Source organism: Callorhinus ursinus, unplaced genomic scaffold (assembly GCF_003265705.2).
Source record: "Callorhinus ursinus isolate GAN/ISIS: 27379988/994484 unplaced genomic scaffold, GSC_fseal_2.0 scaffold68, whole genome shotgun sequence".
Taxonomy (NCBI): Eukaryota; Metazoa; Chordata; class Mammalia; order Carnivora; family Otariidae; genus Callorhinus; species Callorhinus ursinus.
Window position 1 is genome coordinate 6116586 of NW_027397130.1, and position 27719 is coordinate 6144304.

Below are 27719 nucleotides of genomic sequence, written 5' to 3' on the forward strand. Positions count from 1 at the left end.
CTTAATGCATTTTCCAAATGTTTCACAGTTTCACTGATCTGAATGTTTCTAACACGAGTGGTGTGACTATGAAGTATGAGGAAGCATTCATGTCCATTTTCCAGGGAGTAAAAAGAGGCCTAATCTTTTCTGAGAGTAAAATGAACATTCGGGGTGCCTGGCTGGCTAAGTCAGTAAAGCATGCAACCCTTTGTTTTTTGTTTTTTGTTTTTTTGAGCATGTGACTCTTGATCACATTGGGTATAGAGATTACTTAAAATCTTGGGGCGCCTGGGTGGCAGTGGGTTAAGTGCCGGACTCTTGATTTTGGCTCAGGTCATGATCTAGGTCTTGAGATCAAGCCCCAAGTGGGGCTCTGCACTTAGCATGGAGCCTACTTAAGATTCTCTCCCTCTCCCTCTGTCTCGCCCCCCCCCACTCTCTCTCAAAAAATAAAATTAATTAAAAATAATAATAAAGGGGCGCCTGGGTGGCTCAGTCAGTTAAGTGTCTGCCTTCGGCTTGGGTCATGATCCCAGGGTCCTGAGATCGAGCCCTAAGTCAGGCTCCCTGCTCAGCTGGGAGTCTGCTTGTCCCTCTTCCTTTGTCCTTCCCCCCCACACTGCTGATGCTCTCTCTCTCTGTGTCTCTCTCTGTCTCAAATAAATAAAATCTTTAAAAAAAAAAAAAAAAAAAACCAGGATGAAAGACCAAAAAGAAAAACCACCTTTCTCAAAGGGAGACCTGAGAAAAAACTATTTGAATGACAAAGACCTTGGAAAATTTTAGTACTACAGTTTCTTGATTTTTTTTTAAAGAACATACTTTTTTTAAAGATTTTATTTATTTATTTGATAGAGACAGAGATAGCGAGAGCAGGAGCACAAGCAGGGGGAGTGGGAGAGGGAGAAGCAGGCTTCCCAAAGAGCAGGAAGCCGATGCAGGGCTCAATTCCAGGACCCTGGGATCATGACCCAAGCCGAAGGCAGACACCCAACGACTGAGCCACCCAGGCGCCCCAGTTTCTTGATATTTTAAAACTTATTTGAAGGGCACCTGGCTGGCTTAGTCAGTAAAGCATGTGGCTCTTGATCTTGGGGCTGTGAGTTCAAGCCCCATGTTGGGTGTAGTGATTACTTAAAGATTAAAAAAAAAAAAGACCCTCATTTGAAGAAGCATTGAAATTGTCTGACCTTGGACTAGGTAATACTAGGTCTGGGAATAAGTATTCTGGGAATACTAGGAAAAAGTATTAGAAACATATTTTGAGGGCGCCTGGGTGGCTCAGTTAGTTGGGTGTCTGCTTTCAGCTCAGATCATGATCTCAGGGTCCTGGGATCCAGCCCCATGTCAGGCTCCCTGCTTGGCAGGGAGTCCGCTTCTCTCTTTCTCTCCCTCTGCCCCTCCCCCTGCTCTTGAGTGCTCTCTTTCTCTCTCAAATGAATAAATAAAATATTTTAAAAAAAGAAACATACTTTGGTCTAAGAGCACTACACACCAGCAACTTTACATAATCGTTCAAATACGTTTACTTTTTTTTTAAAGGAAACTAAAGCTAATAGAGTTATTATTATTCTATCTATGGACCTTTTTCTTCCTTCTAGTCCCTCTCGATATACTTCCAAGAATGAGGTTTCAATTACATAGTTTATAAATCCTCTTTTTCTTACGTATAATCATAAATGAATACTTTTGGAAAAACAATCAGTATACAAATCTTTTTGTCTTGTCTTCCATAGGCTCCTCCTCTCTTTATATTGGTTGGTTTAACTCCTGAATTCCTGTATCTATACTGAAGAGTCTTCAATCATGCAAGAGAAATTTCAACCTGAGGTATATCAGAACCCAAGGAAGACAGAATAAAATACTTCTGGAATCAAATAAAAATCTCCTAAAACGAAACATAATTATTGCCCAAAAGTCAAACCAGAAATCACTTTCAGTCACTCCAAAGTCAAACTAAGAATCATTCTCAGATCAAGCCAGAAGAACTGTGCTCTAGCACATCTCTAGATGTGGCCCATATAAAGTGCTAAGGGGATGCATTTAATGCATCCTAGTAAATTCAAATCTCCCTAGCCTGCAGAGAAATAAATACATATATCAAGCAACGTAACTATTTTGGAAACAAAGTAGAAATCTATAATCAAGAGGGGCGCCTGGGTGGCTCAGTAGTTAAGCGTCTGCCTTTGGCTCAGGTCATGATCCCAGAGTCCTGGGATTGAGGCCCGCATCGGGATCTCTGCTCAGCAGGCGGCTGCTTCTCCCTCTCCCTGCCACTCTGCCTACTTGTACTCTCTCTCTCTGTTAAATAAATAAATAGAATCTTGAAAAGGAAAGAAAGAAAGAAATCTATTATCAAGAAACATAGAGGGGTACCTGGGTGGCTTAGTTGGTTGAGCGCCCAGCTCTTGATTTCAACTCAGGTCATGATCTCCTGGAGCATGGAGCCTGCTTAACATTCTCCCTCTGCCCTTCCCCCCACTTGAGCACACACTCTTTCTCCCTAAAAAAAAAGAGAGAGAGAGAGAGAGAGAGAGAAGCATACAAATATTTATGTACTTTGACCCTGTAAGTCCTCTCTTGAAAATTTACTTCAGGGGCGCCTGAGTGGCTCAGTCATTTAAGTGTCTGCCTTTGGCTCAGGTCATGATCCCAGGGTCCTGGGATCCAGCCCCACTCCATGCTCAGCAGGGAGTCTGCTTCTGCAACTCCCCCTGCCTGTGCTCTCACTCTCACTCTGCCCTCTCTCAAATAAATAAATTTATTAAAATCTTAAAAAAAAGAAAATTTATTTCAAATAACTTCAAAACAAAAATGGTATATTTTGGTATGTGCTATATATAACACAACAACAAAAATTTATCAATCTCCACACTATTGACATTTTGGACCAGAAAATTCTATGTTGTGAGAGCTGTCCTGTACGTTGCAGGATGTTTAGCAGAATCCCTGGCTTCTACCCACTAGATGCCAATAATACCCCTCAACAATTGTAACAACTGAAAATGTCTCTAAATATTCCCCATATTCCTTAGGGGACAAAATCACCTCTGTTAAGAATTGCTGGTATCAATGTTCAACCTTAGAGGAACAGAGGAATAACTAAGTAAATATAACAGCAATGAGATTGCCCGGCTATTTCGAAGAACTATGAAGAACATGGAAAAGACTCTCAAGATGTTTTAAAATGTTCACCTTTTTTTGTCCCCATAATTGGTTTTTTTTTTTAATGGAAAGGGTTACACTTTTTTATTTTATTTTTTTAATTTAATTTATTTATTTGACAGAGAGACAGCGAGAGAGGGAACACAAGCAGGGGGAGTGAGAGGCAGGCTTCCCACTAAACAGGGAGCCTGATGTGGAACTCCATCTCAGGACCCTGGGATCATGACCTGAGCCTAAGGCAGACACTTAACAACTGAGCCACCCAGGCGCCCTATATGGAACTTTTTAATTATATAGTACACATGAAACTAATATAACACTAACTGGAATTAAAATAAAAACTTTAGAAAGAAGAAAAAGTCATCTTTTAGCATGTTTACCAGATAATTTTAAAATCAAAAATTTGGGTGCCTGGGTGGCTCAGTCGTTAAGTGTCTGCCTTCGGCTCAGGTAATGATCCCAGGGTCCTGGGATCAAGCCCCTCATTGAGCCCCTCCTGGAGCCCCTCCTGGAGCCCCTCCTGGAGCCCCACATCCAGCCCTGCATCTAGCCCCGCAGGGGGCTCCCTGCTCAGCCAGAGGCTTACTTCTCCCTCTCCCACTCCCCCTGCTTGTGTTCCCTCTCTCACTGTCTCTCTCTGTCAAATAAATAAATAAACTTAAAAAAATAAATAAAAATAAATTCAAAAGTAAACCAAAAATTTTTCTGCAATTAAATTACAAATAATATTTCTAAAATTATATAAAGATATTTACATGTGCATAAAGACCAAATTAAAATTTGAGAGATAAGGAACACCTGAGTGGCAAGTTGGTTAAGTGTCAGACTCTTGATTTCAGCTCAGGTCCTGATCTCAGGGTTCTGAGATCAGGCCCCAAATAGGGCTCCGCACTGAGCACAGAGTGAGCTTCAGATTCTCCTTTTCCCTCCCCTTCTGCTCCTGCCTCCAACTCACAGGTGTGCAGGCTCTCTCTCTCTCTCAAATAAATAAAAGCTTTAAAAATAAATAAAATAAAATTGAGAGATAAGTGTTGTATTATGGGAATGGGACTGAATTAAAATCTTTTATTCTTTATTTTATTTATTTATTTAAGTAATCTCCACACCCAATGTGAAGCTTGAACTCACAACCCCAAGATCATGAGTTGCATGCTCTACCAACTGAGCCAGCCAGGTGCCCCCAAAATTTTTATTCTTTTAAAAATAATTCCTGGTAGGGCGCTTGGGTGGCTCAGATGGTTAAGCATCTGCCTTCGGCTCAGGTTATGATCCCAGGGTCCTGGGATCGAGTCCCGCATCAGGCTCCCTGCTTCTTGGGAGCCGGCTTCTCCCTCTGCTTCTCTCTCTCTCTCTCTCTGTCTCTGTCTCTCATGAGTAAATAAATAAAATCTTTAAAAATAAATAAATAAATAAATAAATAATAAAAATAATTCCTGGTATTCGTGGGTGGCTCAGTGGGTTAAGTATCTGCCTTCAGCTCAGGTCATGATCCCAGGGTCTTGGGATCGAACCCTGTGTCAGGCTCCCTGCTCAATGGAGAGCCTGCTTCTCTCTTTCCCTCTGCTGCTCTCCCTGCTTGTGTGCTTGCTCTCTCTCTCTCTGTCTCTGTCAAATAAATAAAAAAATCTTTTTAAAAAAATAAAAATAGGGCGCCTGGGTGGCTCAGTTGGTTGGGCGACTGCCTTCGGCTCAGGTCATGATCCTGGAGTCCCGGGATCGAGTCCCGCATCGGGCTCCCTGCTCGGCGGGGAGTCTGCTTCTCTCTCTGACCCTCCCCCCTCTCGTGTGCTCTCTCTCTCTCATTCTCTCTCTCTCAAATAAATAAAATCTTAAAAAAAAAAATAAAAATTAAAAAATAAAATTAAAAAAATAAAAAAATAAAAATAATTTCCTGATGTTTTAAACACATACAAATACACATATTGATACATACATATGTACACATACACAAATAAGGCCTTATTTGTGAAAACTTGCTCTATGGCCCCATGTAAGACTTCAAGTTGAGAAATAAAATTATAAATGTGACAAGTTCTCTATTGGAGGAGTAAAAGCTGTTCTAGCCCTGTGGCTCTCAAATTTCAGTGAGCTTCAGAATTATCTAGAGTGCTTGTTAAACCACTGACTCATGGACCCTATCACCAGAGTTTCTTATTCAGTGGGTCTAGGGTACCGCCCAGGTATTTGCACTTCTACCAGATTCACAAGTACAGGTGATGTAGTTGCCCAGGGGACCACTTTTTGAGAACCGTTCTCCCAGTTCTGTTCTCCAGCTCAGGGTGAGAGTAATCACTCACAAACAGGAGCTTGAAGTGTATAGATATTATCTATATTTGGCACAACTGTGAAATATGAGATTTGCTCAATATCGGTTCATTTTTTTTTTAAGATTTTATTTATTTGACAGAGAGACACAGCTAAAGAGGGAACACGAGCAGGGGGAGTGGAAGAGGGAGAAGAAGGCCCCCGGCCGAGCAAGGAGCCCGATGCGGGGCTGGATCCCAGGACCCCAGGACCATGACCGGAGCCGAAGGCAGACGCCTAACAACTGAGCCACCCAGGCGCCCTGATATCTGTTCATTTTATGAGACAAACAGCCTCAAATCACTGGCCCTGCTTGAGTCCAGTAATGGACAGAGAAGTAGGACTGGAGTGTTAATGGGATTAGAAGAAACTGTCATTCCAGTGCAGAAGCTGCATTCAGGAAACCCACTGTAGGCATTTTTGGTATTCTCATGACGAGAACTATGTTACTATTGCTATGTCAGTAAATTTCTTTTTTAAGGTTTTATTTATTTATTTGAAGGAGAGAGACACAGCGCGAGAGGGAACACAAGGCATGGGGAGTGGGAGAGGGAGAAGCAGACTCCCCACTGAGCAGGGAGCCCGATGTGGGGCTCGATCCCAGGACCCTGGGACCATGACCTGAGCCGAAGGCAGATGCTTAACCGACTGAGCCACCCAGGCGCCCCGCTATGTCAGTAAATATTTATTGATCACTGGGTCTCAGGACTTTGTTACTTGCAGAGACTACAAAGGTAAATAGCAATGATACCCACCCTCAAAAAGGCCCTTATAGGGCCATCCTCTAAGTTATGTGTGTGTGCAGTATGTATATTACTAGACAGTGATGTATGGTATTGTGATTTGGGACAATATTTCCCTATAGTTATACCCCAGCTGACACATTTAAAGTGCAATATAGCAGGTTCTTGGCTTTGACTGTTGGCACTTTCTCAAGTCTTATCTTTGCCATGACACAAAGATAGAAAGCTGGAAGTTTTCTATAATATCACCATTCCAGAAATCCTCCAGATTTCCTGCAGTATTTAGGCATTCAGTATTCAATGTTCTTACAGTGTTCACAGAGATAGCTCAAGTACTCAACTAACCTTTGTTAGAATGTGAAGGAAATTTGATGTTATAAACTACACGCTTTAGTTGTCTGTGTTATAAATTCAGTTATGTGTTTCTTGGAGTTTTTGGCAAAGACTTAAAGCTCTAAACAAGACTCTGTGATTCTTGTTTTCCTACTACTTGTAGGAATATTGTTTTTTCTTTGGCAGCTGGCCCTGAAGAGTACCTTCTGGCAGGTTCACCCTACCCTTACTTAACTTCTTATGCCAATTATTGATATTTAACTAGATTTCCAGAGGAATGAGGCCTTTCTTGCCCAAGTTCCTACTCACCACACAGCTCCCTCCTCACTTACCACTTCTCTCATCCTTCAGCATCCAGGAACTATGCAAGGTGTTGGGGATAAAACGGCAAACGAGACAGACAGGTCTCTGCTTTCATGGAACTTTCATTCTGCTGAGAGACAACCAAACAAAAATTTAAGTCAAAACAACTTAACTGGTGCTCCTGGCACTATTCTAGGATTTTTTTCTGCCTGTTTTTTCTCTTCCTTCCATATGGATCTATATGCGGTCCTACAGTAACTAAGCGCTGGGCTCTGAGTTGGAAAGTCTGAATTGCACAGGATTCTGGCTCTGCTACTTCCAGCCAGGTGACCAAGTTGCCCAACCATTCTGTCTTATTTTCTTCATCTGTAAAATGGGGAAAATAATAGAGGTTTTGTGAGGATCAAAGGCTTAGTATAGAATCCCCAGATAATAATCACTCGATGAACATCTGCCATTGTTCTTTTCTGTATTTGTTACCCCTTCTACTTTCTTATTCTAAAGCACCCTCTTCCAGTGCCCAGCCACTCCCTTCCCACCCCTATAAAAATGATGAAGGGAGAAATTTTATGTTGGGAAATTTCTATCTTTTCACATATTTCCCCCTTGGAAATTGGAAAAGGACTCCTAGTATACAACTTCAGTAGATTCCCTAGGTTCAACTCACAGAATTCCGGTCTGCCATTGGAAAATATTTTTTCTTTTTTTTTTTTTAAGATTGTATTTATTTATCTGAGAGGGAGGGAGAGAGAAAGAGAGCACACAAGCAGGGGAGCAGGAGAGAGAGAAGCAGACTCCCCGCTGAGCAGGGAGCCTGATGCAGGGTTCAATCCCAGTTCCCTGGGATCGTGACCTGAGCTGAAAGCAGACGCTTAACCAACTGAGCCACCCAGGCACCCGTGCCATTGGAATATATATGCTCACACATTTGAATATGCTTAACTACTTTTTATAGGAGCTCCTCCTTTGCCTGGAGGTGATTTTGTAATTTAGCATAACTTTGAAGAGGAAGGATATTGTAAGACACACCTGTCGCCCAAAAGCTAACGACTAAACAACCATTTGATTATTGGAGGCCCTCATATATTAATAAGAGTAAGTTTAACACGACATATTCCTTTTTGATGGTTCTCCAGTCTTATCAGGCTGGGAAGGTACGTGATGGCAAAAGAAGACCTAGGTTCAGGAGAGCAAGGATAGCATCTCTCTTTCTCTATAGTACCTGGCATAGCACCCAGCTTGTTCATTCCCTGGCATACAGTAGAAGCTCAATCAACACTACTTGCCAGCTGTGTGATATTGGGCAAGTTACTTAACTCCTTTGACCCTCAGTAGAAAATATATACTACACCTACTTGGAAGGGTTTGTTTAAGGAGAAAATGAGCTAATATTAGTAACGCCCCACTCAGTGCCTGAGCAGGGCAGTTGGTTCTCTTCCCCTTTCACTTCTTGTGTATGGCCTGATTATACCCACCCCCGGCCTGATTATAAGTTATTTGAGTCAGGGACTTTGCCCAGTGCCTAGCATATGACCTTACACATAGGGATAGCTTCAATTTATTTACTCATTCAGTGAATCTTTGAGTATCTACAATGGACAAAAGCTTGGAGTTGATAGAGAGCTGGCACATTCAGGAACCCCACGTAATTGAATATGACTGAAGCAGAGACTTCCAGGAGGAAATGATGAGAAAGAGCTAGAATGGTTAGCCTGGATTAGCTCTCAAAGGGCTCTGTAGGTCTTATAAGAATTTTGGACTTTACCCTTCAAGGCAGAGGATTGCCACTGAACCAAGGAGTGGCAAAAACTTTTGTTTTTACTTTATTTTTTTAATTATTATTATTTTTTAAAGATTTTATTTATTGGGCTGCCTGGGTGGCTTAGTCGTTAAGCGTTTGCCTTTGCCTCAGGTCATGATCCCAGGGTACTGGGATCAAGCGCCGCATTGGGCTCCTTGCTCTGAGGGAAGCCTGCTTCTCCCTCTCCCACTCCCCCTGCTTGTGTTCCCTCTCTCGCTGTGTCTCTCTCTGTCAAATAAATAAATAAATAAAAATCTTTTAAAAAATAAATTAAAAATTATTTAAAATAAAAAAGTTTATTTGAGAGAGAGAATGAGAGAGAGCATGAGGGGGGGGGGTCAGAGGGAGAAGGTGACTCCCTGCTGAGCAGGGAGCTGGATGCGGGACTCCGTCCTGGGACTCCAGGATCATGACCTGAACTGAAGGCAGTCGCTTAACCAACTGAGCCATCCAGGCGCCCTCGTTTTTACTTTAGAATGGTTTGTGGGGTGCCTGGGTGGCTCAGTCGGTTAAGTGCCTTCAGCTCAGGTCATGATCCCAGGACCCTGGGATCGAGCCCCACACGTGGCTCCTTGCTCATCGGGGAGCCTGCTTTTCCCTCTCCTTCTACCTACTACTCCTCTGCTTGTGCTCTCTCTCTCTCTGTCAAATAAATAAAAATTCTAAAAAAAAAAAAAAAGAATGGTTTATGGTTCTCAGACAAGTGTGTGTAAGAATCACCAGGCAAGCTTGTTAAAAATGGGGGATTCTAGGGGCGCCTGGGCGGCTCAGTCATTAAGCATCTGCCTTTGGCTCAGGTCATGATCCCAGGGTCCTGGGATCGAGCCCCACATCCGGCTCTCTGCTCAGCAGGAAGCGTGCTTCTCAGTCTCTCCCTCTGGCTTGTGTTCCCTCTCTCGCTGTCTCTCTCTCTCTGTCAAATAAATAAAATCTTAAAAAAAAATGGGGGATTCAAGAGCCACATTGCCCAAGAATATGCATTTACTTAATTTTATTTTTCTAAGAATAGGCATTTAAACTGGTACCCTAGGGGCCCCCATCTGCCTCAGGTGGTAGAGCATGCACCTCTTGATCTCAGGGAGGTGAGTTCAAGCTCCAAGTTGGGAGTAGAGCTTGCTTAAAACAAAACAAAACAAAACAAACAAAAACAAACAAAAAATGGTACCCCAGATGATTCTGATCCACTCAAATATATAGGCACAAGAGAGACATACCTTAGAAAAATAATAATAAAAAAAAAAAAACAGGAGGCTGGCTCTCTCGGCCTTAGCGCCATCTTCTTGGAAACCTCTGCGCCATGAGAGCCAAGTGGAGGAAGAAGCGAATGCGCAGGCTGAAGCGTAAAAGAAGAAAGATGAGGCAGAGGTCCAAGTAAACCGCTAGCTTGTGCACCCATGGAGCCACAGGAGCAGAAATAAGGAAAGCCAGAGGCCAGGGACGCTGGTACCAATTGTTGGACTGCATGCCTACTTTCTAGAGCTTGATTCAAGGGCTCTAGATCATCGCCATCTGATCGCAACGACCACCTTTGAAGAGACCTGCCTTGTTCATACCAAAACAGTCCCTTTTGGTCCTTTGCCCTGGACCTGTGACTTTCGGGACTAATTCTGTTTTCATTTGTGGCTGGATGTAACACGTGTACAATAAATCATCTCTTCTGCTGTCTTAGCTGAAGAAAAAAAAAAAAAAAAAAAAACAGGAGGCTATTGCAGTAGCCTTGGGGTAAGCAGACTTGAATTCAGGCTTCACCTGCCTGCCCTGATCAATTTGCTTTCCTTGGCCTGTCTTACACCTAGCACCTTAAGCCTCCTCTTCCCCATGGAGGATCAGCTGGAAGCCCAGCAAATGAGACTAGCCCAGAGACCAGACAGAGGCTGAAGAGAAGTAGCTAGATTTGGTAGGTATTTAGAAGGTGGAATAGACTAGACTCAAAGATCCTTTGGATGGGGACCGGCGAGGGTGAAGAAGAGCAGGAAGTCAAGGACGCCCCCTGGCTCTCCGGCTTGGAGGAGCAATAGTTGTAATGGTGTGCCATTCAGTGAACCAAGAACTCAAAGGAGAAGGGCAGTTCCCGGAAGGTGAAGTGAGGAATTTTAGTTGAGATTTGCTGAGTTTGTGGTGTCTCTGGGACATCCAAGTGAAGATGTTCACAGGTCAGCTGGATTTATGGGTTGGAAGATCAGAACAAGATCTAGTTTAGAAATACGTATTTGAGAATCAGCTAATAGGTGGTAATAGAAGGTGGGTGAAATCATCCCAGGAGAGGGAATAGAATGATAAGAGAAGAGGATCTAAAACAAAATGCAAGGAACATTTAAGGGAAGGGCTGACGAGGAAAAGAATTGCAAAGGGATCAAGGACCGGCCTGAGTCAACAGCCCAAAGTCACAGGGAGGGAGTTGAGAGGAGTGAGGAACGGGGAGGCACACTGGATTCAGCACAGAAGCCTGTGGTGACCTTGCAGAGAGCAGTTTTAGCAGAGCTCTAGGGACAGCACCAGATTGCCGTGGATTGAGGAGTGAGTGGGAGGTGAGGGAGTGGAGGCAGCTGGCATGGACAGTTTTTCAAGACGTTTGGCCAAGAATGGAGTGAGATGGAAGAAGGAAACAGAATCAAGAGAGTCTTTTTCTATGCTAAGGGAGGAGTGGAAGAAAGCACAGGATGAAGGAAATAATAAAACCTACCGAGAGTACCGGGAGGAATCCACTGCCCTGAAGTCAGGATTGTTCCTAAGAGGGACCTACTTCTGTTTTTTTAACCTGACCGATTGGTTTGGAATCTGGCTATTGAGTGGTTCACTCTTACAGATCCTGTTTCCTCTTGGAGGTTGGGAGCCAGGCCATGAGTAAGGAGTTTGTAGGATGAAAATTTTTCCTCAGCTAGCAAAGTACGGGTTTACCAGCAAGAAGCAAGTAGGCACCGCACTGAAGCAAGAGCCCGGTGGGAAGCGGGTTGAGGCTGAAGCTTTAAAATTCAAAGGATGAGAGGCTGAGTGAGTGTGATGTTCCTCCAACCGTGGGGAAAGCTGCATTTGGGTCACCAAACAAGATGGTTTTTTCCCAGAACCTCCTGCTGGGGCTTTTACTTAGGCTTCCCCCTTCTCCTCTACTCAGTCTGCCTTCCCCGGCCTGAGTCTCACGTCTAGGCCTCAAGCCTCCTCGTCCCCACCGAGGACCAGCTGGAAGCCATTTTGATTAAGCTCCACCACAGAAGGAGGACAATACAGCCCCGCCCAGAGCCAGGCGCGCCCCCGCGGCGGGCCGGGTGCGCGTGTCCGCGCCTCTTCCCGCCGGCCTGGCGGGCGCCGGGCCCAGGCCAGGGCGGTGCGAGGCGGGGGGTGGGGGTGGTTATGTAAGCGTTGCGCGCTCCCGCGAAGCGGCAACCAATGGGAAGCCCCGGCGGCTCGTGCTCGCGCACGCAGGGTGGGGGGAGGGAGCGCACGACGTGCGCGCGCCCTCTCCCTCCTCCACCGCTGCCGCCTCCTTCTTCTGCCGCTCCTGGTGCTGCTTGTGTGCTCGTTCGGTGCGGACCTGGTACCTCTTTTGTGAAGCGGCAGCTGAGGAGACTCCGGCGCTCGCTATGGCCGACGAAAAGCCCAAGGTGAGCTCGGCGCTGGCTTCCTCGGCTCGCCGCGCGGTCGGGGTCACGGCGCTGGCCGGGGTCCGGCCCGAGCCCGCCGCGGGCTCCCCGCGCCTTCCTGGGCCCCCCACGGGGACGGCCGCGGTTCAGGCCCGGGCGCTCCGCGCCATTTTCCTCCCTCCCCTCTTCCTCCCTCCCGCGCCGGAGGAGGCCCCGCCGCCCTCCCCCGCCCCCGACCGCCTCGGAGTGCGCGCCGGGCGCGAGTAGGGCGGGCGAATCGCGGACGCCCGCGGGCCCACCGGCCGCGAGCGGAGCTCCTCCGGCCCGGCCGGCTGGGCGCGCGTGCGGAGGGGCGTTAGGGCGCGCGGTGTCCCCACCCTCCGCGGACCCCGCGCCGGGGCGGGTGTTGCCGCCTCCGCGGTGGCGGGGAGTTCCCTCCACCCCGGGCCTCCCCCTCAGGGATGGGGGGCTGCGGGCATCTGGGGACCCCTGCCCCGCGCCGCGCTGGCCTGGCCAGGGCTCGAGGAGAATCAATGGGCTGCCGATGGGTTCCCCATCGGGCCGTCGTGAGGGCCCGGGGTTCGGGGATTCCCGGGGAGTATTTCCCACTTTCCTGGCTTCGGGGTCCCCAGGGGGCTGGGCAGGGGCTTTTCCCTGGGTGCCAGATCACCCCTAACCTGCGGAGACCATGCGGTTTCGAGAAGTTGGAGGCAGAGGTGCGAGCAGAAAGACTTGGTAGGGCTTAACTTTTTAACGCGGGTTTTGAGGCACCGGGAGGCTCTTCCCGTGAGGAGTAAGGCACACACTTCTTCCTGGCACACGGGACTTTCGTAGGGTTTGTTCTGTGACACCCCCTCCCCTTTCCTTTCTGAAGTGACTTGGGGGCTACGGAATTACATCAGCCCTTGATTTTGGTGAACTTCAGGTTGGGTGGAAATCTACAAGGAAGATTTGGAAGAAAACTGCATTTGACCCATGACAACAAAGGGGAGGGGAGAATAAGCTCTTAACTGAAAATAAAAGTGAGGCTGCTAATAGAGGCAAACATGAATAGTGGTTCTAAGTTACTACCGCTGCTTCAGAGAGAATCGAGGGATATTCCTCAGTTTTTTTTTTTAATGTAGTTGAGATACAAGTTATTAAATTGAGTTTAGTAACTTTTTAACAAGACAGTTGTAATGAGTTTCAGTTGCAAGTTTTAGATTTTTATCCTTGTACTTATTCTGTACTTAAAGCGCTTTATAAAGAGACAGGATGGTTATTTTTAATCTTTTTAAGGGAAATGACATATTCTGCAGGTTAAAATATGCCATTTTAGAAAATTCAGATGCAGGAGCGCCTTTTAGTGAATTGAGTGGGACCCATCGATAAAAGTCAATGGTTTTCGCTGATGGTATTGCATGTAGGCTACTCTTCCGTTTCTGTGACAGCTATTTAATATCATTGCTCCAGGATTTTTCATCTTTCAGATTGATTTCAGCGGCTGAAAACAGCTGTATACTCTTTTATCATACAGAATGAGAAACCTGTTGATTTCTGAAGCAAGTTGGGCTGCTGCTACTTTAAAAGGTGTTTGTTTTTCACATTTTCCAAATTATACTTTTATTTTTCTTTCAACAGGAAGGAGTCAAGACTGAGAACAACGATCATATTAATTTGAAGGTGGCGGGGCAGGATGGTTCTGTGGTGCAGTTTAAGATTAAGAGGCATACACCACTTAGTAAACTAATGAAAGCCTATTGTGAACGACAGGTGAGGAACTGACATACGCACTTCCAATAAAACTTATTAAGAAAAAACAAACCTTATTTTTTTGAAGAATAGAAAGTAGACTGGCATAATATTATCTTTCAGTTGAATGAATGTACTTATATACTTGACATATCAGTTCTATCCTACCCTTGGTATGCTGATGCTTCATGAAAGTCCTTAGGATGGTTTGGTTAATATTCTATATGATTCTAGTCCTATGCCAGAATTCATCAAATCATAGCCACAGCACAAAATTTGTTCCTCAGGGGATGAGATTTTACTTTTATAAGAGAATAAGAAGGATCTTGATAAAATTTCTTGTTAGGCTCTTTTTTTCTTAATCCATTTAAAATTTGTGTCACATCAAAACATTTTATTTTGAGCATTTAAGCAAATTTGGAAATTAAATTGTGAGTTTAACAACACTGCAATTTTCCTGAAGCATGTAAAATTGTAATATTTTCTTAAATAATGGTAGATGTCAAGAAATTTAACCTCCTGAGTCAGGCAGAAACATTCCTATGTTATAGGGACATTTGCATTTTACTCAGAAATTAGTAAATGGACAGCAAGAAGAGGAAGTAGAGATGAATAGATGCTGGGAGGTGAGTGCAGAGTTTAAGACAAAGAAGCTTCCTTTTGTGAGGTTGAATCTGTAACAATACGGAGGCAACTTTAAAGATGACTTTTGCAAGTATAACAAAAACTCTGGTACCTATATTCAATTATAACCTGGCAGAAGTATTTTTTTTTAATTCAACTTTGAATGTATAACATAAAAGTTGGGAAAGTCATTCTTTTAGACAAAAACAAGTTGTCTGCATTGCAAATTGTCCTAAAAATAGGCTCCAGATAGAGTAAGACTTAAACGTGTAGAAGTTGGGAGATTGAGTTTGAGCTGATATTTGGACTTCCTGCATGAGCTCTAAGGGCATTTGGAAGAAACTGAGGATAAACTTTGAGATTGAAACTTTGTTTTATGCCTAATTTATTTATAATAGAATACTGTGCTTATGATTCTTTTATCTTCATACATAAACTAATCTTAAAGTTTTTTTTTTTTTTTTTAAGATTTCATTTATTTTTTTGACAGATAGTGAGAGCAGGAACACAAGCAGGGGGAGTGGGAGAGGGAGAAGCAGGCTTCCCGCCGAGCAGGGAACCGGATGTGGGGCTCCATCCCAGGGCCCTGGGACCATGACCCAAGCCAAAGGCAGATGCTTAATGACTGAGCCACCCAGGCACCCCTATAGTTCTTTAAAAGATAATGGTTTTCAGTGTACTCTTATTTGAAGAATTTTGGCGAAATCCCTCCACATACTAATAAATATGTACTTCCTACTTGTGCTAAAGAATTTTTTGCTCTAGCGTCTTCCATATTTGAACACTAGTGCCCCTTCAGGTTACAGGGGAATTTTAAAAGGTAATCTTGTAGAACTTTTACACAGCATACCATTTACAAAGTAGAAACTCATGCTTAGATTTAGTGGTTTTCTTTCTTTTTTTTTTTAATATTTTATTTATTTGACAGAGACACAGCAAGAGCAGGAACACAAGCAGGGGGAGTGGGAGAGGGAGAAGCAGGCTTCCTGGGGAGCAGGGAGCCCGATGTGGGGCTCGATTCCAGGACCCCGGGATCACGACCCAAGCCGAAGGCAGACGCTCAACAGCTGAGCCACCCAGGTGCCCTAGATTTGGTGGTTTTCAATAAAATTCTCTGCCTATCTTTTCTTGTTACTAAATTTTAGATTTTAAATGGTCATACATTTTTTAAACGGTCCTGTTTTTCAAAACTTAATATGGAAACTCAACTGTAATGCAAAGTTGAAAAAACTTTTCATTGAATACCTGTGTACTTACCACCTAGCTTAACCATTAACATTTTATTATACATATCTATTGATAATCTCTATTAATCCTAGACTGTTAATATTTAAGACTTCCTGTATTTCTTGTAGGGGCCCCAAAGGAACTTTTTACTTATCTGATATTTATCAGATGCCTACCATGTGCTGGGGCTTATACCGTATGCCAGAAAAACAGACACATAGCACATCCCATATTGCAGATGTCTTTATACGAGATTGTTCTGTAAGATTGAGTTAGTGGGTCAATCAAGAATTTGGCGATTTTCCTGGTATGTTAAAATTTAGTGTATTGGGGCGCCTGGGTGGCTCAGTCGTTGAGCGTCTGCCTTTGGCTGGGGTCATGATCCCAGGGTCCTGGGATGGACCCTGCATCGGTCTCCCTGCTTGGCAGGTGGCCTGCTTCTCCCTCTCCCACTCCCCCTACTTGTTGTTCCTGCTGTCACTGTTTCTCTGTCAAAAAAAAATTTTTTTTAGTGCATTACTCACGTAAATAAAGTGAAAATTTTTCAGTTAGGTTTAAGTTGACTAAACTTGGGGCCACTCTTAATTTGCACTAGGGTAAAAAGAAGCATGGTAATCCATTAAAAAATAGAATTCTACTGCATATCACTTGGAATGCAAATATAATTTGAAGATAAGATTCAGGAAAATTTGGAAAGATTAGTTCCCATTTTCTTTTTAAATTAGGAATAACCTCAGAGTTTTGATTAAACAAGATCCCTGTTTACTTTTCAAATGTTTACTTCTCTCATTCTAAGGAAGAGGGAGTTAAAGTGTCACATAATTGGGCTGATCCCTGCTTTTTAAGTGTAGGTATAGCCTTTCAAAGGTCTAAATTTTTTTTTTTAAGACTTTATTTATTTGACAAAGACACAGCGAGAGAGGGAACACAAGCAGGGAGAGTGGGAGAGGGAGAAGCAGGCCTCCCGCCGAGCAGGGAGCCCAATGCGGGGCTCGATCCCAGGACCCCGGGATCATGACCTGAGCCGAAGGCAGACGCTTAACAACTGAGCCACCCAGGCGTCCCAAAAGTCTAAAATATTTATCCAATCTAATTTGCATAGCTAAAGGTGGCTTTTTGTTTTTTTGTTTTGACAGTTGAGGATTCTTGACTAAGGATTTCTTATCAAGATTAATTGAATACTCATATTTACTTTCTAATGAACTTAGTTGGCATTGGATCTTTGGAGGAGTTCCAGTAGATGTCTAATAGGCATCTCAAATTGAATGTGCAAAAGAAGACTTTTGATTCTACTCGTAGAAATCTTTTTCTCTGGTGTCCCTTCTCAATAAATAGCACTATGTTACATTTAGTTGGGAGGTCAAAATCTTGGGATCATCCTTGATGTTTTATAACTCCTATAAAATCCATCAACAAATTCTGTTCTCTACTTAAACCTGTACTGTTCAAAACAGTAGTCACAAGCCACGTGTGACTGTTTACCTCCTGAAATATGGCTAGTCCAAATTAATATGTGCCGGAAAGTGTACAATATATGCCAGATTTTGAAAACTTATAGTGGGAAAAGTAAAATATCTTAATTTTTCAAGTGTCAATTACATGTTAAAAGGATTTTTTATTTATTTGCAAGAGAGAATGAGAGAGAGGGAGGAGGGTCAGAGGGAGAAGCAGACTCCCCGCCCAGCAGGGAGCCCAGTGTGGGACTCGATCCCGGGACTCCAGGATCATGACCTGAGCTGAAGGCAGTTGCTTAACCAACTGAGCCACCCAGGCGCCTAAAACAAAAGGATTTTTTTTTAAATTTTATTTATTTAATTGACAGAGAGACAGCGAGAGAGGGAACACAAGCAGGGGGAGTGGGAGAGGGAGAAGCAGGCTTCCCGCCGAGCAGGGAGCCCGATGCGGGGCTCGATCCCAGGACCCTGGGATCATGACCTGAGCCGAAGGCAGTCGCCTAACCAACTGAGCCACCCAGGCGCCCCAAAACAAAAGGATTTTTAACATTGATTTACAACATTTAAAATTTTACCTGCTTGGGGCGCCTAGGTGGTCAGATGGTTAAGCCTCTGCCTTCGGCTCAGGTCAGGATCCCAGGGTCCTGGGATCAAGTCCCACATCCGGCTCCCTGCTCAGCGGAGAGCGTGCTTCTCCCTCTCTCTCTCTGCAACTCCCTCTGCTCGTGCTCTCTCTCTCTGTATCTCTCTGTTTCAAATGAGTAAATAAATAAATCTAAAATTTTACCTGCTTTTTAATGTGGCAATTAGAAAAATTAAAAATTACATATGTAGCTCACATATTTCTCTTGGATAGTGCTGAGCCCTCAACCATTTTATTCCACTATTGGTTGATTACTAACTTCGGAGACTTTCCTGATTAATTCAGAGTGTTTCTGCTCCCATTACTCGGTCCTCTCACTGTTTTTGTTTTTTGTATTGATCACTGTCTGTATTTGTCTCTCCATTAAAATGTAAGCTACATGGGGCGCCTGGGTGGCTCAGTCATTAAGCATCTGCCTTCGGCTCAGGTCATGATCCCAGGGTCCTGGGATCGAGCCCCGCAACAGGCTCCCTGCTCAGCGGGAAGCCTGCTTCTCCCTCTCCCACTCCCCCTGCTTGTGTTCCTGCTCTCGCTGTCTCTCTCTCTGTCAAATAAATAAATAAAATCTTTTTTAAAAAAATGTAAGCTACATGAGCATAGGGCCTTTTTGTTTACTATTTCTCTAGAACTTAAACCACTACCTACATATAGAGTGTGTTCAATAAATGCTTACAAAATGATAGAGAAAATTCAAACTGCCTCCAGAGGTTGGTTTGTAAATAAATTTTCTTTTCACATGTAGAATTGAGTTTGCCCACTTTGTCAGCTGTATAGCTTTTGGCTGAGGGCATACTCTTCCACTCTAGTGTGCATATACTATAACAGATTCTTTCATGGAATGTTAAGTGGCTTCAGAGAGCCCAGGCTCATTGATTGGTTTAGTCCTGTTCATTTTTGTGAAATGAAGAAATAGGGATCCAAAGAGATAACCTCACAGAGCTCTTCTGTGGTACAACTCTGAAGCTAAAGCTGAGACAAAGTTTGCTCAGAAGTGGAACCCAAATACGGGTTTAATGTAAATTCATTGTTTGAATTTACAGGATTCATGGAATCTGAAAGGCAAGTCTCCTGAATTTTGGACTTTTGATCTTAGCAAAATAAAACATTTTATTGTTAAGGAAAAGCATGCAAACAGGTAGTAATAAAGGAATATGTTGTGTGTTCTGGATTTGTGTTTTTTTCCCCTCTTGTTTTGAACAGCCATGCCATTGACCTTAGGACCTTCCACTGGATATAGTAGAGGAAGAACCCAGCATATGGCTTAGTATTTTGTTAAAGCAATGGATCTTCAATGGAGTGTTTGCAAATGTATAGTTAGTAGTTAATGGCTTGCATTTAATTCATGGTTGCTTTGCATAATCACAAATTAAATTTGGATGTCCTGAGGACTGAATTAAGGTTGTGGATGTCCCCTATCTGGTCTGGGAATTGCTTTATTCCTCAAGACAAAGGCTAGTCTGAAAGTGTTATGTGTCACAGACTAGAGTTTTAAAGGAAGGTAATAGGATCTTCATGTTAGAGGTAGTTTTAAAGACAGACTTAATGAATCCATGTTAAGTAAAGGAATACAGGTGTCATAAAGTATTGAGCACTTTGTTTCAATATTCTAGTCCTAGGAACTCAGTTAAGTTGAAGCAGGGATTTGTGTAACAATTATAGTTTGTGATTTGAGTATGATACAGGAGTGATTTTTTTTGTAGGATGCTTCCTTCAAAGCTCTTTTCATATTCACAGCATATCTCCAAAGATACTTTATTTTCCTCTTAGGGAAAGTATAGTATAAAGAGAGTATAGTATAAAGGAAAATCCTTATGTAGTATATGGAAAGTATAGTATAAAGAGTATAAGATACTCTTATATTTTCTCTCTTGTCTTCATTTGGCTGCAGTTACCAGCTTTGCTACTTTGTTCCTTTCCCCTTTTCCCCACTCCTGCCTCAGGTAGGTAATGATGAGTAAAACTTTGGAATCTCTTTTGCAGAAGGGGCTCATTTATCTCCTTAAATATAAAAAATTTCTTGAGGCTAAACTCTAGTAATGTAATTTTAAAATTCCCTTTTTGTAATAAAGCTCCTCAACTTAATAGCTTTAGATTTATTTTTAAATAAAATGAAGCATGGTAAGGTAGATACTGCTTTTTATCCATTTTATTCCATCAGTAACCTACCCGTGAGCACCTACTGTGTGCAAGGAATGCAATATAACCACGACAGTCTTAGGTTCTTGTCCCTCCTGGAGCTTACTTTTTAGTGAGAGGTTGACAAATTATCATTGCTGGTCTGGGTAAATACTGAGAAGGAATATAAAAAGCAGGTGGTTCTTTTGAGGTATTCCACAGTTTTAAGCTTATGTGCTTATGGATGGTTTTAGGACAGTTATGGTGGAAATGTTGATTACCCCCCAAGGGTAAGAACTTGTTGAATTCTTGTGGTGTGCCTAACATTGTGCTGGGTTTTGACATAGGTTACTCTTGCTTGGTGATAGGAATTGTTTGGATACAAATGAAGGTTAAGTAGCTTTAAGGCAAAATTTTAATCATTACATTTATTTAGGTGACTTCCAGTTTTCATTATTAAGGGTGGGGTTTTTTCCCCCTTTTCGGAGAGCTCTTTAAATGCATATATGTTGCTGTGCAAATATGTTACTTTAAATTTCAGTATCTTTCTAATTGATTTAAAAGCAGTTTGGGGCGCCTGGCTCAGTCGTTAAGCGTCTGCCTTTGGCTCAGGTCATGATCCCAGGGTCCTGGGATCAAGTCCAGTATCTGGCTCTCTTGCTCTGCGGAAAGCCTGCTTCTCCCTCTGCCTCTGTCTCTCATGAATAAATAAAATCTTTAAAAAAAAAAAAGTAGTTTGAAGCTATAATCTATTCAAGCTTGGAGTAGCTGTGGTCTCCAAAGTAATACAGCTTTTTTGAACGACCTTTTTTTTAAGATTTATTTATTTGAGAGAGTGAGAGTGTGAGTTGAGGGAGGGGCACAGGGAGAGGGAGAGAGAATCTCAAGTAGACTCTGTGCTGAGCACAGAGCCTGACTTGGGGCTCCATCTCACAATCCTGAGATTGTGATCTGAGTCAAAATCAAGAGTTGGCTACTTAACCAACTGAGCCACCCAGGTGCCCCTAAAAAGACCTTTTTTAAAAAATCATTTTTGGGGCACCCAGGTGGTCAGTCGTTTCAGCATCTGCCTTCGGCTTAGGTCATGATCCTGGAATCCCAGGATCAAGCCCCAAGTCAGCCTGCTCAGTGGGGAGTCTGCTTTTCTCTCTCCCTCTGCTCCTCCCCCAGCTTGTTCTCTCTCTCTCTCTCAATTAAATAAATAAAATCTTTTTAAAAAATCATTTTTCCAAAGAAGTTCAAACATAGTTCAGAGAAAGTGTGAAAGTCATGCCAAATCTTTTTATCCACACAGAAATGTTAACATGTTGATGATTGTTTATTTAGGTTTCTCTTTTAATATATTTATGGCTAAGTATGCATATAATTTTAGTTCTTACTGTTTCTTTGCATTCTTACTGCTTTTAAACTCTCTTGTAGGGTTTGTCAATGAGGCAGATCAGATTCCGATTTGATGGGCAGCCAATCAATGAAACAGACACACCTGCACAGGTAAAAATCTCTTTGTGCTAACTAGAAAAGTCAATGTTTTGTAATTTTCTCAACAGCCTTGTTTTTATTTGTAAACTTTTAGACATTGGAATATAGTTTTTCACCAGAGTGCAAAACTCTAAAATATCATGAATATTAGTATTTCTTCAGGATATGTCACTGGTTTCTAAATATCCAGTTACCATTTTGTAAAGCTGACAGGTCATTTAATTTAATCCATTCTTTCCTATTGCCAGCATTATTTGGAGAAAATAATTCAGAATGCTGTTTTTGTTGCTATAGCTCTTGATCATACTCCGGGTTCCCGCACAGGTGATTGGTTGGCTGTTGATCCTGAGCCTTTTTTACTTCTCATGCTGAAATCTCTTTTAGCTGTCCTAGTGAACTAAAGGGATCTTGGGGCTCTAACTGGAAGTGTATCTTGATGGTTTAGCTTGATCAGTAGGGTTCTTGATAGTAGGTGGCTTTCCAAAGCCTCTGCAAAAGGTGACGCTGTCTGATCCCTTTCTCTCTTCACATGTCACTTTGTAAGATATCAGCTGGGTGGTCTTCTATGGCAGAAGCTCTTTGTCTTTGTTTTTACCCTCTCGGGTTCCACTCAAGACTTACAGTTTAGGGAAAAAATATTTTGATAGAAGTTTAAATTGGAGCCCTTCTACTTTTAAATTTATCAGTCCATAAAAACTAGAAAGTGGTAAATATGGTAGGAGTGAAGCAGCCTACCCTGGTTGTGGTTTTGTTGATAACCTTCAAAAATTTGAAATGTTGGGGCACCTGGGTGGCTCAGCCGTTAAGCGTCTGCCTTTGGCTCAGGTCATGATCCCCGGGTCCTGGGATCGAGCCCCGCATTGGGCTCCCTGCTCTGCGGGAGGCCTGCTTCTCCTCTCTCACTCCCCCTGCTTGTGTTCCCTCTCTCGCTGTGTCTCTCTCTGTCAAATAAATAAAATCTTTAAAAAAAATTTTTTTTTAATGTCTAGTTTGTAATTGAGGGAAGAATATTTTCAAGTAATTTCCTGTGATGAGTCTCTAAGAAGCAGTTATAGTAGGTAGCCACAAGGAGGAGCTGAATTCTCTTGGTGAATGAGAGACAGGAAAAACTCTTCTATCCTTTGAAGGCATTTCAACTTTTACTATAAATGTAACATCCTGGGGGTTTTATTTTAGTAGATAGGCTGAAGACATGTTTTGATGGTTTAAAAAGAATAAAAACCTATTATGCTAAACTTGAATGTTTAGAATGTATTTGCTGTCTTTTGATGTTCTCACCCACCACCAAAAACAAGTTCTTGTCTCTACATTGCTGGCTGCAGATATTAAACTGTGAGGAGGATTTGTTCAGAACTGCATTATAAAATCCTTACATTGAATGTGGAATCGAACTCCTTTGAGTATTTGAAATTGAATTTAACTGTAGAATGAAATTGATTCATTTTAGAATTATTCTCCCAGTGTTTATTAAATAGAAGTATAAATTAGAACATCTTAATGACCAGTTTTAATAGTAATATAATTATGTGCTCACTGTTCTTTAAATATTCTCTTCGACTCATTTAATTCTCATAACTGAATGCTATTCCAATTTACAAAAGAGGGAATTGAGACTTAGTCATTAACATTTTAATGCCATAGTCCTACTTTTAGTGTATTTGAACTTTGTTAGAAATGATTCCCTTTCTTGTCTTTAGGTATCCAGGGTTCTTGATTTTTGTTTTTGTTTTTCTCCCCCCAAATTACCAGTTTTTAGAATGTATTTTTTTAGGGTAATTATGAACATAATAAACTTTTTTTTTTAAGATTTTATTTATTTATTTGACAGAGACACAGCAAGAGAGGGAACACAAGCCGGGGGAGTGGGAGAGGGAGAAGCAGGCTTCCCATGGAGTAGGGAGCCTGATGCAGGGCTCGATCCCAGGACTCTGGGATCATGACCTGAGCCGAAGGCAGACGCTTAGCAACTGAGCCACCCAGGTGCCCTCAGCATAATAAACTGTTACAAAGGTTATTTACTTCATAGCATTGCCATATGTACCAAGATTTTTCTACTGTGGTAGAAAGGATGGTTCTTTTATGTGTAATGTGTGGGTAGTGAGCCTTGCAATCTTAGGTTGTGAGTTGCAGTTTAAAATTTAAAGTAGTTTTTTAGTAAGTTTGTCCTTACACATATTCCTTCCCTTACTGCACATAGCTAACTGTAATGCTTTCTGCACATGCCAGGATGCATTCATGCTATGCCTGCATGTGCACACACAAACACACACTTTTAGAAATACAAATATAGTCATTTTGTAACCACTTTTTTTTTTAGATTTTATTTATTTGACAGAGAGACACAGCGAGAGAGGGAACACAAGCAGGGGGAGTGGGAGAGGGAGAAGCAGGCTTCCCGCTGAGCAGGGAGCCCGATGCGGGGCTCGATCCCAGGACCCTGGGATCATGACCTGAGCCGAAGGCAGACGCCTAACGACTGAGCCACCCAGGCGCCCCTATTGTAACCACTTTTGCCATCTTTTTTTTTTTTTTTTAAGATTTTATATATTTATTTATTGAGCATGAGCAAAGGGAGGTGGAGAGGGAAAGGGGGGAGAGAGGATCCCAGGCAGACTGTGCTGAGCCTGGAGCCCAACTCAGGGCTGGATCTCACCACCCTGAGATCATGACCAAGCTGAAATTGAGAGTCGGACGCCCAACTGACTGAGCCACTCAGACACTCTGCTATCTAGTTTTTAAGTTTGTTTTTTTTTTTTATTTTTTTTTAAAGATTTTATTTATTTGACAGAGAGAGAATGAGAGACAGAGAGCACGAGAGGGAAGAGGGTCAGAGGGAGAAGCAGACTCCCTGCTGAGCAGGGAGCCCGACATGGGACTCAATCCCAGGACTCCAGGATCATGACCTGAGCCGAAGGCAGTCGCTCAACCAGCTGAGCCACCCAGGCGCCCCTTAAGTTTGTTTTTAGCCTAATGTTATATGTTAGGGATAGTTCCATTTCTGCACGTGTAAATCTGTGTGGTATTTCATGTTAAGAGAGTACCACATTTCTTTGAGTTTTTATTGATAATTTAGGTTATTTCCAGTCTTTTGCTCATCTAAACATTGCAGTGAGACCCTTTACACATATTCTTATTTCCATTTATTTTTTATGTCTTTTTTTTTAAGATTTTATTTATTTATTTGACAGAGAGAGAGACAGCGAGAGCAGGAACACAAGCAGGGGGAGTGGGGGAGAGGGAGAAGCAGGCTTCTCGCTGAGCAGGGAGCCTAATTCAGGGCTCAATCCCAGGACCCTGGGATCATGACCCAAGCCTAAGGCAGACGCTTAATGACTGAGCCACCCAGGCGCCCTTTTATATCATTTTTTATTTTTATCATTATGATAAGTGATAAATTTATTTTGTCATTTTTATAACATTTTTATTTTTAATTAAAAAGTGAGGCAATTTAACTCGTGCACATATTCAGCTTTTTCACTTAAAATTCTTATTTTTTAAGATTCTATTTATTTGAGGGGGGGCACAAGCAGGGAAGAGGGGCAGAAGGAGAGGGAGAAGCAGACTCCCCGCTGAGCAGAGAGCCAGATGTGGACCTTGATCCCAGGACCCTGGGATCATGACCCTAGCCGAAGGCAGATGCTTAACCAACTGAGCCACCCAGGTGCTCCCCAGCTTTTTCACTTAAAAACTAAGTTTTCTATAATCTTCATATAAGGAAGACCAAGTGAAAAATTAATTTGACTGATGCTACATTAATCTATGGGATGTCCACAATAATGAACACTGAAATTGGGTGGAACTTATGCAGTTTTTGGGGTACTTGAGAGTTACAAATCTTAAGAGCTGATAATCAGTGGCCTTCCATTTGTTTTTCTTCTCTCGTATGCCAGTTGGAAATGGAGGATGAAGATACAATTGATGTGTTCCAGCAGCAGACAGGAGGTATCTACTAAAAAGGGAACCTGCTACTTTACTCCAGAACTCTGTTCCTCCAGACCAAGAAGACATTCTCAATTAGAAGGCCGCAATTTGGTTCCACCACATCCTGACTACTACAGTATAGTTTTCTCTATTCTTTCATTTTCCCCTTCCCCATTCCTTTATTGTACATAAAGTAACTGTGTATGTGCACAAGCATATTGCATTTTTTTTTTTTTAACTAAATGGCCAATGGTATGTTTTGATCGACATCAAATGGAGATGGGATGGGGGAAAATACTGCTTCTGTGAAAATACCCTCTCTCTCCATTAGTGGCATGCTCAGTCAGCTCTTATCTTTATATTCCAGTAAGTTATTTTGCTCTCACTGTTTAACAAAAAAAGAACAACATAAAAATCCTTGCATACCTTGTTCGATTGGAGAATTTTAATGTTTTTCATTTATCATTGTAAAACCAAGGACAATTTTATAACTTTTTTGTACGTAGCTGTTACATGTAGGGCAATCTGTCTTTAAGTAGGGATAAATTACTCTAAAAGAAATGAATCCTAGATAGTTTTCCCTTCAAGTCAAGCGTCTTGTTGTTTAAATAAACTTCTTGTTTAAAATGAGCTGTTTTCTTTATTCTGAAGAATATTGAGAAGCTTAGAAAAAACCATGAAGTGAGTAGGCTGCTAGAAGTAACATTTCAAGGAAGAAATAAAGCTACAGTGCATTCCTGACAGACTGATACAAAACAAAGAATAACAAAGTTTATAAATGACTAGCAACTGATGTTTCAGCCTCTTTGTTTAAAAAGCTTAGGTTGTTTCAGATATGCAACTTTACTAGCAAAAAAAATTGGGTCATAATGTTGTGGATTTGCTCCCAAGTATTCTCCTCTGTAACCACTACCTGGCAGAATGAGTCAGTTCTCTCAGCTAAGAGAAAGTCGAGTTTGCTAAGTCTGCTGATAAATCACTCAACCATTCTAGCCTCCTTTGATGAATAAATATTCCCTAACCCAAAATAGAGTCTTTATTCCTTGAGGATGTTGAAGGACAGAAAATATTTATCCACATATATCCACTCTTAACAGCCTTAAATATGCAGGGCACCATAGTTTTTAAGTTCAAATGTATGGGGAAGGGTAACAGCTCTAGAACTAGTAAACATTATTTTAGCTGGAAAGATTTAGATTACCTAATTTTAACCCGTTTTAGAGATGAGGAAGCTGAGTTCCTGAGGGTTGTTACTTGTCACACAGCTGGAGGATTATGAAACTAGGACTAGAGAATAGGTCTGATCCCTGTTAATTCAGTTCTTCCATATTGGTTCTCAAGAAACTGAATTTCCACTCCTCTTATTCACCAATGTGGCCTTTTGGAATCAAGTCCCCATGTACTATCATGCCTTGTCATTCACTTAGTTCGTTCTGTTGCAATATGGTCTTTTTCTTTACATCCCCCATTTTTATGGTGAACGAGCTTCCCCAGACAGCAGGTTTTCTGTAGGTTTTTTAAGTTTTATTTAATCTCTGCACCCAATGTGGGGCTTGAACTCATGACCTAAGATCAAGAGTCGCATGCTCTTCTGACAGCCAAGGCACGCCTGTTTCATAGTTTTTTCAGTCTGTATATATGAGTTAATATTGAACCAACTTTTATTCCTGTATGTTACCAATCTCCATTTACAATTTATATTGTGAAACTGTGGGAAGCCTGCCCCCAAAAAATCTTAGGTAAGTGTGTATCTCGAGTTGTTGCAGTAGGTACTGTTGAATGGTGGAATTTGGTGGTGCCCTAAAAATTAGGATTGAAATTCAAGCCAGAGAATTTTATTATGTACAGGGTCTTGAATTGGGTTCTTGTTTAATTAGGAATTACTAATGTCTGAGCTTTTGCCATGTTGGGGGGAATATAAACTTGATAGCAGAAAAACCGGATGGAATTTTAAAAGCCAGAGGGAAAAGCTTGGAAAGGGCACTGTTTGGTAATATGGTGTGTTGTAGCTTATTGATAGTTGGGTCAGTGTATAACTACCACTGTTAAACTGTTCTTCATTGTTCTCCCCCTATTTCACATATGTTGCTATCATAAAGACCTTTTCTATGCAAAAATTTATGGAGTTTTTTTTTAAGTTATCTCTATACCCAACGTGGGCTTGAACTTATGACCCCAAGATCAAGAATTGCCCCCTCCCAACTGAGCCAGCTAGGCATCCCTAAGGAGCACTTTATTTACTTATTTAAAAATTTTTTTTAAAGATTTTATTTGACAGCACAAGCAGGGGGAGCGGGAGCAGGAGAGGGAGAAGCC

General features: G+C 42.2%; 2 protein-coding genes across 3 annotated transcripts in view; one reads left to right on the forward strand and one right to left on the reverse strand.

The window, feature by feature from the left end:
• Window positions 1-6963, reverse strand: part of NUP85 (nucleoporin 85) — a 42861-nt gene extending 35898 nt beyond the window's left edge. The window contains exon 1 of the mRNA XM_025859876.2: window positions 6860-6963. Coding sequence (XP_025715661.1) covers window positions 6860-6871 — 12 coding nt within the window. The 5' untranslated portion in view covers window positions 6872-6963. The remainder of the gene's footprint in view (window positions 1-6859) is intronic.
• A 5079-nt stretch (window positions 6964-12042) lies between these two features.
• Window positions 12043-27520, forward strand: SUMO2 (small ubiquitin like modifier 2). Of its 2 annotated transcripts, XM_025859864.2 has the most exons (4): window positions 12053-12230; window positions 13830-13961; window positions 21423-21494; window positions 25373-27520. In XM_025859864.2, the coding sequence occupies exons 1-4, from the start codon at window positions 12210-12212 to the stop codon at window positions 25433-25435; spliced, it is 288 nt and encodes a 95-aa protein (XP_025715649.1). In that variant the 5' UTR covers window positions 12053-12209; the 3' UTR covers window positions 25436-27520. The 2 variants fall into 2 exon arrangements, with proteins under 2 accessions (XP_073742025.1, XP_025715649.1); XM_073885924.1 differs by lacking the exon at window positions 21423-21494 and having other exon boundaries at window positions 12043-12230.
• Window positions 27521-27719: the final 199 nt, after the last annotated feature.

Bases quoted from the DNA above. Each gene is read 5' to 3' on its own strand.
- SUMO2 (XM_025859864.2), top strand. From the start codon at position 12,210: ATGGCCGACGAAAAGCCCAAG. The intron at 12,231-13,829 runs GTGAGCTCGGCG...TTCTTTCAACAG, and splicing joins TGGCCGACGAAAAGCCCAAG to GAAGGAGTCAAGACTGAGAA. The intron at 13,962-21,422 runs GTGAGGAACTGA...ACTCTCTTGTAG, and splicing joins AAGCCTATTGTGAACGACAG to GGTTTGTCAATGAGGCAGAT.